The sequence below is a fragment of the Furipterus horrens genome, unplaced genomic scaffold (genome assembly GCF_987537825.1).
Source record: "Furipterus horrens unplaced genomic scaffold, mFurHor1.1.pri manual_scaffold_10, whole genome shotgun sequence".
In the NCBI taxonomy this organism is placed as follows: domain Eukaryota; kingdom Metazoa; phylum Chordata; class Mammalia; order Chiroptera; family Furipteridae; genus Furipterus; species Furipterus horrens.
In genome coordinates, this window is record NW_028327180.1 from 20,701,080 (window position 1) to 20,713,768 (window position 12,689).

Below are 12,689 nucleotides of genomic sequence, written 5' to 3' on the forward strand. Positions count from 1 at the left end.
CAACTATTTTTACATGATTGACAACCTCTAAGCAAATTCCCAAGGAAAAGTAAGCTTTGGCAAATTTCTAATATATACACTTTGGAGACAATGTTACACTACTTTTTTAAAAGAGAAAACAATCTTCTGGTAGCATTTCATATGTGCAGAACAATTTTTCCCCCAAGATGACACATGTGAAATTTAATTTAAGTTTCAACTGTGGGAAACAATGATCTAAAATTTTAAAAGCTCTTGAAACAATACAAAAATAAATAAGATATACTGTTATACAGACTCTCAGAAATACTCTTCCAAAAAATAAGGATAAGAATGTTTTTCATCTGGAATATTTCTTTCTTAAATTTCTAATAATAAAAAAGTATTTGCAGTCTAATTATTTTAGTGGTTGTTCATTAAGAAAGCATCCCATGTGATGTTTTATTTAAATATTAAATAGGAATGTTTTTAAGATCTGCATATTCACTTCTGCCATATTCTATCACATAAAATGAACAAAATCAACCAAACTACATTAAAAAGTATGTATGTAGTTAACCACAAATGATGTGAAATAAAATGTGTTACTCATCTTTCCTTCATAAACCAAGTTGAAAGGCACTGAGTAACATTACTCTTATTTAGCTACTTTTAAACAGATGCATTTATCTACCAAAAGAGACTTTTTTGGAGCGAGAAGGTATGGTGCAACATAAAAAGGTAGATCCTGTTTGGATCACTGGTTATTAAAATAAAGAAACAAATAAACTGTTCAAACGTACTCCAAATTTAGAGGTCTCTTCAAAGAACACAAAACTGCCGCTAGAGTTAAATGTAGTTTTCTTCAAATATTTCCTAAACAAGAAATAAAATACAATCTCAATACAAAAGCAAATGTTGAATCTGAAATACAAAACAAATAAATATACATATACTCCATAGTCCTCCAGAACAGGGAGGCATTTGATAAGAAAGTCACTTTTCATGCTTTTAACAAGTTTCAAGATTAACCTAGATTGATCAATAGATTCTGAATACAGAACACAAGCAGCAAGTTGTCTTCTGAAATATTTTTTTGCTTCAAAAGCAATTTTACATTATGAATATGATTAAATGTTAAATTTTCAAATAAACATATCTTTCTTTTTAAGTCAGAAAACAAAAATTTTCCCATAACAAAAGATCCATTGAAATACCATATCAATCTGCATTTATAGCCCACAATGCCTGTGGACAGGATTTCTTAGAACATTTTTAGAATATCACCCATACCACAAATATTCATTCCGAACTCTTTGTTTCAAAAGAGAAAACATTGACAGAAAAAAAAACTTTGATCAAAAAATGTATAAATATTTTAAAACTTTTGTTCAGCCTAGTAATTTCTGTCACTAACTTTAATTAAATGAAATATTGTAGTTCATAAGTTTTTTCAAACCGCCTTTCTTATACTGCACAGATAATGAATATACTAGATTCACAACCACTAGCAAATTTGTTTTATGTACATTTCCCACGTCATACATCTTGTAACGACAGAGCCAACACTTATTTTTTTCCTTCCCCTATTGTTTACATCTGTGGCCAGTGTAGAAGTCAACTCTGATATTTCTTTTTACATTAAGTTTGTTTTTTTCTAAATATTGACACTAGCTCTTGGAGTAAATCTTGATGTCTTCCTGGAAGTAAAACTGTTCATGCATATTTACTATTTTCTGTATTCCAGCTATATTTTTCCCCCTTGGCTTGTCTCTGCTTCACACAAACAGAAGAATCTTTTTTAATACTTTTGTCCAGTTTCCCTTGGTCTATAGTTATGACAGGTTAAGAAAGAAAATGTTGCCTTCCAACCTTTCTGGTTATTATTCATCATTGTAAAAGATTTCCTCTTGGGCCCCCATCAAAGACTGGAGACCTTTTACTTTGGTTAGTATCTCCCACTGTACAACCCACAAAACAGCATGTCCTCAGTGAAATAAACTTTATAAAATTTAAAAATGAACTGACATTCTAAAAACTTGACTTCACATACTGATTTCTATTTCTTCTCCTCATAGCCTCAGAAACCATAAACAATTGGGAAGATAATTAAAAGAAACTTTATTCATACCAAAACAAGCAAAAAATTGAAACATCTGTGACATATCCCTAGTCAATATTATTTTCAGCATTTTAAACTTTTACTTTTAAAGTTCCATAAAATGTCAGTAAGCTATACTAATATCAAATATGTGGTGCTTAATATTAACAAAGCACCCTCAACACCATTATCCCCTTTAAGCCTTAGAAAATTCTAGGATATTTATTCATACCACTAACCTGCTGATAGAATTTACCTTTTAAAAGCTAACTATTCCTTACTGCCTATTGTATTTAATATCTACCCTTTACTTGATATAGCAGTTTATTATCACTGATTATAGGTCATTTGTTAAAGTTAGATACTAAGTTGGAAGCACTGCCTGACTAAAAACTTCTATTTGAGGTCATGCTGGTGACTCAACTACAAAAAGGTCTCTTATGGGAATCTTCTTTTTAGATTCACAGAAACAAGGATGTTACCTACACTGGCAAATAGACATAATATACTTTATTGAAAAATGGCAAATAGACATAATATACTTTACTGAAAAATGGAACTGTCCAATTAAAAACTATGCAGAATACCTGAATAGGCACTTCTCCAAAGAGGGCATGCAGATGGTCAATAGACATATAAAAACATGCTCAATGTCACTAATCATCTGAGAATTGCCAATTAAAATCACAATCAGATATCATCTCACAGCTGTCAGAATGGCTATCATCAATAAATCAACAAGCAACAAGTGCTGGCAAGGATGTGGAGAAAAGAGAACCCTTATGCACTCTTGGTGGGAATGCAAATTGGTGTGGCACCTATGGAAAACACTATGGAGTTTCCTCGAAAAAGAAACAGACAAATAAAAAAACTATCTTATGACCCCACAATTCCACTTCTGGTTATATAATTGAAGAAACCCAAAACACTAATCTGGAAGATATAGAGCTTGTATGCACCTCCAAGTTCCCTATAGCATTATTTACAATAGCCAAGATATGGAAGCAACCCACATGCCCATCAATAGACGAGTAGATAAACAACTTGTGGTATATATATATATATATATACACAATAAAATATTACTCAGCCATAAAAAAGAATGAAATTTTACCATTGTCAACAATGCAGATGGAACTAGAGGTATTGTGCTATGTGAAATAAGTCAGAGAAAGGCAAATATCATATGGTTTCACATACATGTGAAATCTAAAGAACAAAATAAACTGAATTCTTAGTTCCTAGCATAATATCAGGCTCAGAATAGAAATTCAGTAAATAATGATAAATAATAACATAAATTGATAAATTTAATATAATAAAAATAATATAAACATATATCTCCTAGCTCAGACCAATAAGAAAGCCTTGAGAAAAAATGAATGGCCAACACCGTGGCAATAAAGACCACTAGCATCCAAGAAAATTTCCCAGTAAAGAAATCAGAGTTCTTTGAAAAAAATGACTGATCCAAGTCTGAGGTAGGAAATGAATAAGATGAGCCTGGGATATAATGCCAGAAAGCAATGAAGTGACAAAAGATTAAAGCGTTGTGTTAAAGGATTCAGGAGCAATTGAATAAGCTTCCACTGGCCAAAACGAAGACAATCTGAGCATAGATAAGGATAATGAATAATTGGGTTGAAACACATCATCAAATACATGTAAATCTATTAGTTCCCTAATAACACTAAAAAAAAAAAAAAGAAGAAGAAGAAAGAGCACCACTGGAGGATGCTAGGAAATCAACTCATCTGCTTTGCAAGCACCATGAAAGGAAATAGATTTTACAGAACACCTTGCCTAATAACTAGTGAGACTGGAAGTCATCCACTTTTGTGAATGGTCTGTTCCCATTTTAGAAGGGATTTTCTTTAGAAGGTTTTTCCTATGTTTATTGATTATAGGTGTGTCTTATATAATCTGGATACTACTTTCTTTTCATTAGAGTAGTTCCTCATTTATAGTGAGTGTAATTTATTAAATGTACTCAATTTATATAAATGCATTTAATTTTAGCACAATAAATTTTATAACCCTTTTCCTTTATATTTTGTGATTTTGAGACATATTTAAGCAGAAGCTCTTTCTCTGAGGGCATAAAAATAGTTTCTTCTATATCCTTAAATTCAAAAATCTACTTTTCACATGTATATCTTTAGTCTATATTGAACTACTTTTTTTTGTGATAGGTAAAAATTGAATATCTCTTATACATAAAAAAGTAACTCTACCAGTCCCACATGAAGAATGGCCATACTTTTTCCAAACACCAACCAACTCTGTCATCCATGTCATGTCCTTAGGCCCTCCGTTGTATTTTATTGGTATATGAGTGTTCAATACCCTGCTCTTTATGAAGAATCTTTATATATAATAGAATTAACCCCCTATCTAAGTTTTCAGAATTTTCTCAGTTGTTCTTAGCAATATGATTTTCAATATGAATCTTATAGCACACTGTCAAGCTACAAGGAAAATCCTTTTGAGATCTTAATTATAATTTCATGACTAAAAATTTATATAAAAACATCATTGTTTTAAAGATATTTAGTTTCATACTTATGTAATATTGAAAATAAACACTGATAACAGGAATATCTGACTTACAACTATTAAAAGGAAGCCTTCTCATATTTTACCACTAACTATTCTTTTAAAGGATTTTGGCTTTATCAGCTCAAAGAATCCTTCCATGTTCCTATTTTGGATTTTAGCATTTTAATTTATAAAAAGAGGTTGGACCATATTATTTTTCTGTTATTTCCACTGTCTAGCTTTAGAATGATTATCAAAGTTACAGTAATCTCACAAAATGAGTTGGCAAACATTATTTCTTTTCTAGTCACTTGTGTCTGTGAATAGGACTATTTATTCCTTAAATAACTGACAGAAATTATTTGTAAATGTGTCTGTGCATGGTATTGTATTTAAGGGTAGACTTTTTTTCTATACAGTAGTGTAGAAGTTTTCTGTTTCCACTACCCATATAAATATGAAGAGGGACAGGGGTGGGGTACCACTACTACAGCCTTTTCTACAGTGTTTTTAGAGGATTCTCTAAATGCTGACCAGATTCCACCTCTTGAAGAATTTATTCCCAGTTGCCGGAACGGTTGTTGACTGAAAGACTTCAGCTATCAGCCCTCTTGCTGAAAAGCTGCCTCATCCATAGTCAAACCCACTTGGATGAGGCAGCCTTAAGTACCCAATGCCTGGTAGAGAAGGGTGCATAAGGATATAGCCCCCTCAACCCAACTTGTGACATCTCTGATGGGTTATCCTGGTATCAGAGTTCAAGACCTGTATGAGATCTTTACTGAGACTACATTATAGCCCAATATCTTCCTCTGTCCAATTCTGCTTCCTTCCCTTTCATAAATGGTGATCCCAATAATTACCCTTAATAAGCCCCACATGCAAACCTCCATCACAGAGTCTGTTTCTTGAGTAAACCAACCTGTGATGGTTGGTGCCAATATTGGTACACATAACTAGGCACTAAAATGAGGTTTTAGATATGGGGCTTGGGGCTGCCAATGAGGACCTCATCATTGGTTGTAGGTGGAACACAAATAGCCTCTGGCATAAACTAACAATATCATTGTTCACTGGTGACAATAGATTATAAGGAGGCATCTTGGTGTGATGTATCAGGTTTTGTGCAATATAGGGAAAACAGTAACTCTCAAGACAGCAAATAAAGTGGCTTAATGCTAAACTCAATGGTGCCTGTTAAGTGCTAACAAAAGAAAACAATTCATCAGTAATTACAAACTGCAGGCGAAAGCCAGAAAGCTTTCTTGGGAGCATAAAAAAATGCTCCTGTCTCATACAGCTGGATGGCAGGGAGACTTGATAACCTCTAATATACTTTAAAGGTCTCAGAGAATTCTCCTGCTTAAGAATATTGTATTTAATCATATTTCTGTTCTGTATAGTTCATTGTCAGGCATTCCCATTGAATTATTTCCAAAGCCACTGTGAATGTGTGTTTGTGTTCCTTCTTTTGGACATTTAGAAATTAAAGAAAAGAAGGTTTCTTAAAGAAACAACAATGTTTACAGTATGGCACTTCTAGAATAGAGCATCTCTAAGCACGAAAGTAGTGAATAAATATATAAATTATCTGATTAATTATAAATATTCATAAGCAAAAGCAGAGACCAACAATTTCTGAATTTAACTTTTATTCAAAGAAGTCATCTTCTGTGACCTTAGAATACTCATTAAAAGGTCAATGTTTACATCTTATAAAGTAGCAAGACATTCAGAACCTTTCTTAGCTGGTGTATTTCATGTTAATGAATTCCCTTAGAGTTACGCAGAATGAAAATCTGTGTGGGAACTGTAGATTCCTGTAAAATTATACATATATTACACAGAGTAAAACCCTAGCTTGGAATAACAACTTCTCATAAACTTTATATGATGAGAATGTGCCCTAGTGATAATAAAATATACAAAACAAGAATCTTCAAAGATCAGTTAATGTTTTCAACATTTTAATATGAAAAAGCCCTTCTAAGTACAGTGATGAATAACTCTGAGCTTGTGCTCTATAGTTTATTTTCATAACCTCAAGAATGCCACACGTCTATGATAGGAAGAGAAAAGCAGACCGTGAGTCACTTGTTAGTTTATTTCTAAAATAAAAAGAAAAACAGCTAATTTATGACACTCTCTGCTATCATACTTGTATCCATTCAAGGAGATTTTCAATATATTTTTCTCAGAACTTGGCTTACAGACAGAATGGCTGAATTTGGAACCTGCTTGAATATATTCAACATATATGCAGCATTATAAAAATGTGTGTATATATAAATACTTACAATGTTATGCACTCTAAGTCTACCAAATAAAAGTTATAGACAATCTTGACCAAAATGGCTTAGGGTCCTGATCTCCTTCTAAATGAATGTCCACTGAAACATGATATAATACAGGTAAAACTACATATCCAATTATAAGACAGACTAATTAAGCATTTCAATATAATTAAACATAAACATACTGGGAGTGACTGAGAATATCTAGGCAATCATCGAGACACAAATTAAAATTTCAAACAGAACTCAGGCTTTCAGGACTGGGAGGAAATTTAATGTTGGCAAAACAGAATTTCCATGTTCAAAGAAGAAGGTCCCATGGTTATCAGAGATCTCTCATAAAATATTAGATATGAACCAGAAATCAAAATATTGCTTTAAATACTCAGAGGTATAAACTTAAGGGACAAAGCAATTCTCAAAATATGTTTTGAGTTTTGTTAAACATAAAACATCTCAATGTGAAATTTAATTTTGCCAAGCTCAAAACACTTCCAGGTTCTCATACACATTTAGATCCTTCCTTTCACCACCCGGGCAGCAATGAAAGTAGCTTTCCCAAACCACAATGCACATTTCTCCGACCCAAGGTATCTCCAAGCCCTGTGTAGCTCATCATCCTATGGCTACAATCATATGGAGAAAAAAAGTTGACTTTTAAGAGATGAACTGTAACATTTCCCAGCTCATGTTAGGAAAAAAAAAAAAGACATTTTGGCTGAAAACTTTACAGTTGGAATCTTTTTCTTAAAAAACTATTGTCAAAAAAAAAAAAAAAAAAAACCCTCATTATCTTCCCCTTTTAAGCCATCAATGTGGCTAACTAAATTGGCTTAGATTTCTCTCCAGGAGAGAGCCAATCCCTCTACATTCATTTCATCACGTATTTAATTATCGTGGCAAACATGGTCCTCTCATAACAGCCCAAAAGAGTATGCTCTGCGCTTGAAATTGGTAACCGCTTCCCTAAAGAGCAGTGAAAAGTAGTGTTTTTCACCATTACTTGCTTCTTCTATGTTATGAAGCCGAGAACTGATGAACTGGCACTTGAGGTAAGCATTGAGAATTGGAACTGGGCACGGAAAAAGTGTACTTTGAAATCCTCTCGCCTAGAAGCGGTTAGAAGTGCATGAGGTCTTATATACAGTATACAATGGTGAGAAATGTAATAGTTCTTCAAACACAGTCACAATAACCTCAGAGATTTAGATATATACTTCTTGTTTACAAGTCCCATGTTGTGAAAGAAAAGTCAATATGTACAAATTAAAATTCTTGTTCTGCAAACAGAATTCTGCAACCAAAAACAAGTAAAGCATTCATGGATAGCTTTTCTCTGATGTATACAACTTAGAAAAGGGATACAAAAAGTGCTATGCCTACACTTATTTTTCATAATAACTCTGTGGGGTAGATCTAGCACTCTTCATAGAGTAAAAAATCTAAAATTCAGTGAGGTAAACAAACTTGTTTAAGTTTTGGTAAGGGGTGAAATTCAAATCCAAGCGTACTATCATGAAGTTATATTAATTCATGAATAAACCTTAAATAGAAACCAGACTAATTACAGTCAAATAAAGGAGAAACCCAACAAACGGTCTATTCATCGCCTTTAAAAGTGCTTTCCTTCCCAGTGACATCTCTGTATGTTAACCTTGTCATTGCCCTCTCCCTCGGCTGTCCCATATTGAGTGTGAATCATCACGTTCTGTTGACTCCGCCCCCCACACACCACCAGTAACTCTGCGGCCTTCCCTAACGTTTCCGTCAGCATGCCAGGCCAGGCTCTCATCCCCTTCTAGATGAACGAATTAGTAGCTTTCATACTGGCCGCTGACATGCCACTCCCCTAGGTTAATCTTTCTGGAACACTGTTAACATTACTCTTCTGCACAAAACCTTCAGCCAATGGCCCCAGCTTCCCTGGTACTGTTTCTCAAAGTGTAAGCCATGGATGACACCCATTTGAATTGGAATATGTTCTCTGAAGATAGAGCCCGTAAATCTGCATTTTAACTAGGCGCCGGGGTGATGTTTATAAGCCTTAGACTTGAGAACCCTTCAGCCCTCAAAGTGTGGCTTCCTCCTTTGCTCGTCTTGTCATTGTCCCATGACCACAGATGTTGTTCTCCTTCTTTATCTCCATTCAAACTCTTTGCTGTTGCTCCCTCTCCTCTCATTCTTGTACCTTTTAAGATTCACTCTTTCGTGCTGTCACTCTAAATACTGTAATGCTTCTTAGTATCCCGGGCAAGTGAACATTCACATCAAACTCTTAGATGGCAACATAATAAAAATATAATACACATGTCTCCCTTCATGGAGAGTGAATAGCTGACATTCTTTCTCAGTGACTGACTCATAGTAGGCACTATGAACACAGATGATTGGAATCTGCAAGAACAGACATCTGTGTTGGCATTAAGGTTACTACGTCCTGCCGTGGTTGTATATGGGGTCACTTTTCTAGCTATCAGTATACTTAACTTCCAAAAGCTTTGCTCGGTCCTATTGAATCTAGGTCTCAGATTCAATATGAAGTGGATCAGTAAAACTGATAAGTAAGCTTATTAAAAATCCTATGATAAGAATCAATAAGACTCTGGTTGAAATTCCAAGGAATAAGGGGCCCAATTAACACAAGTTTTGGGGATGCAGAGGTATACTGCATGTTGGAGTACTTCATTTACTTCAAGATTCAAATCTCGCTCTCCATGGTTAAAAAGCTCTAAATAGGACTTCAGAGTAAATGGGTGTTGATAATTTTTTTGTAAAAGGTTTTAATATGTAGAGTTTCTTAAAGGCGAACATAACCTCATCAAAATAACCCAAACATTTCTATCAGGAAAGATATTAAGTCTCTTCTGAGTCAATATACAATCCCAATAAGATACAGCTATATTTATACTACTTTGGTTATTTTAACATTGAATCTAAGTCATAGACAAAGTAAAAATGCAATTTTAGAAATCTCAGTGATCTGAACAGAAACAACTAGGGAACATTGATCAACACAGTTTTCACATATTCAAAATGAAAAATATATATGCCCCAAATTATGCAACGGTAATTGAGATAAGTGGATTTATTTATATTTGATTTAGAGAGTCTCTTAATAACCACAGCACAACCCTTTGAGGTAGAAATTACAACAGATAAGGAGGCTAAAAATAAGAGGCTTAGAGAATCATCAGTCAAAACTAACCAGCATCAAGGCCAGGACTGAGGCCTAACTCTGTGTGACAACTTTCAAGTCAGGGCTCCCGGGTACATCATGCCTTGTGCCCAAGGAACACACAGACACACTCAGACACAAAGAGAGAGTTTTGATGGCCTATACCCTGTATATTGTCATGTTGCCCTCATAACATTTTATTCATAATTATTCTCATAACTGTGTGTCACAAACACTAGTTATTATGGCACAGGTATTAATATGCAATAACTTCCATGGGAGTCCAGTAATTAACCACAGATTTTTTTTAAACTGATGATGAAATTGAGTCTTAGAGAAATTCAGCCAACAAACTGCCGAACAGATTCAAACCTGGACCATTGAATAGACTGCAATATTTAACTATAATTACTTTTATAGTACCTTTCTTTTATAGCACTTAATTAATTTTGATGTATATGGTAAGATGTTTCCCCACTGGGTTGTAAAATCTTAATGGGACTCTGCCATATTCAGCTTAAAATCTTGTGATTCTGGCACACTGTCTAGTGCATGGATGTTTCTTATTAGGTGTTAATGACAATACAATTTGACAAAGATATTGTTTAACACATGTTATTTCAGTAATCAGTGATACTTAATAACATTCTGCTGGACTGCTGTTCCTTCCATTTCTCCCAACCACACGTTTTCACTTCATCTGTTTTCATGCTGAATGCACAGCCACAATGACCTGTAAACCTCAGAGCAATCCCCGTGGACACTCATCCTCTCCTACCGGGTGTAAATAGAGACTCTCATGCGTTGAGATTTCACCCTAACTCTTCATAGTCTATGCTGAATTACAGACAATCGTGATCTGTCCAGTCATCCAATAATATTATGCATTTTTCTTTCACCTGGATTATCTTATTTATTATTCTTCAATCTTCACTATAAAATTTTTAAAATGAATCAAAATGCAATTTCCCTAAGCTCTAAGGAGAATGTAATTTCCCCACTTACCCTGACAAAAAAAAAAAAAAGAAAATGTGACATATGACCAACATAAAATAGTAATAAGACAATCATGAGAAGAAAGTAATCCAAATATATGCTCATTTAACAGTCCTTGTAATAGTGCATCTTAAAAACCTAGTCTCAGACTTCTTCCTTTTTTATCACATCATACTGTGCTTGACTGTGTCCTGTTCCATCCTCAGCACTCTGACAAGGCGTATAGTCCTAATTTGTTCCATTTACCTTTTTATGAGTCTCCCAATATTTTCCAGACCCTTAAAAATCTTCCAACCCACTTGATCCTTCTAAGTGGATTTACTATTCCTCTCAAGTATATATGTATTCTGATGATTGCACTCATCTAGTTATGGTCAATCTCACTCAAAGACGTATTGAGACCCTCCCCTCTCCACAGCCTTTGGTGTCCTCTATTGTCATTGGGTAATGTTATGTGGTCCTTTGCAACAGCCTTATAATACAAATCCAATCAGTTAATACTCGAAAGAATCCAGAAATTATCTGAAGAATTAACGCCATAAAGATCCAAATAAGATGTAAGATAAATTTGAGTTTAAAAGTAAAAACCATAATGTAGTAACCAATTTAAAATTTCTCGCCACCAGAGTAAAGTTGGAAATAAATACATTAGCTGAGCACCCATGTTTGATAACAAAGATCACTGCAAAAAAAAAAAATAATAATAATACTATGAGGAAATACTCTAATTATTACAAGACATTCTGCCAGGGAATCCCTTCTTAGGTCTAGAACCTCCTAAGGATTCTGCAAGGGAGTTTATTTCCATGGAAAAAGGATAGCATTCACATCTCAATTCAGAAACAGTTCTCCCTAATACAGTTCCAAAAAGATATTTAAGGGAAATTATGGTCTACTGTTAAATAAACATAAGTGTGTAAGTGGCATTGTGTCCTTGACTAAACTGAGTGAAATTTTGTATCAAAAAAAAAAAAAAAAAAAAAGACAAAGAACAAATGGATGACCTATCTCAAAGGCGTTTTTTTAATGACGAATAAATACCAGTGCAGTTGGAAGTGGAACAACAACAGAACCAGCTGGGTGCTGCAGCGTGATGCGATATATAAATAGATGCTCCAGGGAGAGAGCACAGCCGTAGAGAGGCAGGTAGAACTTCGCTCCTGGCGCTGCAGCATTGGCACCGTTAACCAGACTCCAGATAGAGAAGGGAAGCTTGGGGGGGGCAAAGTATGTGAGGAGCACAGGCTGTCCATCTGGCATACCTCGCCGTCCCTAAATACTGCAGGTTGGGCGAGAACCTGAGCAATGACAATAAATAGCAAAGGACGAATACTATACACACTCATCTGGACCTGCCTCCCGCGCTTGGCCTTATATTACCCAAAGTCATGGTTAAGTGTCAAAATGTAGAAGTCACTCAACCTTTCGGCACGACACTCTGGTAATCGGGATGCCAAACCTAATACTTACAGCACTATGCCTTGACAAGACAACAGCGGCTTTTAACGTTTTACTTTGACCTTCGTGTTACATCTTTAGACTTGTTGAATCTGTTTGAAAGAGAGTTCACCCTTACTCCTCACAGGTTATAATAAATTATATACAGTTCGGATCCTTCCAGTCATCT

At 34.6% G+C, this 12,689-nt stretch overlaps 1 protein-coding gene across 1 annotated transcript in view; it reads right to left on the reverse strand.

Moving 5' to 3' along the window:
* TLL1 (tolloid like 1) overlaps positions 1 to 12,322 on the reverse strand; it is a 96,604-nt gene extending 84,282 nt beyond the window's left edge. Inside the window, exons 1-2 of the mRNA XM_090290161.1 lie at positions 12,104 to 12,322; positions 7,895 to 8,000 (exon numbers count right to left, since the gene is read on the reverse strand). Of these exons, the coding sequence (XP_090146287.1) occupies positions 7,895 to 8,000; positions 12,104 to 12,322 (325 nt within the window). The remainder of the gene's footprint in view (positions 1 to 7,894; positions 8,001 to 12,103) is intronic.
* Between the last annotated feature and the right edge of the window lie 367 nt (positions 12,323 to 12,689).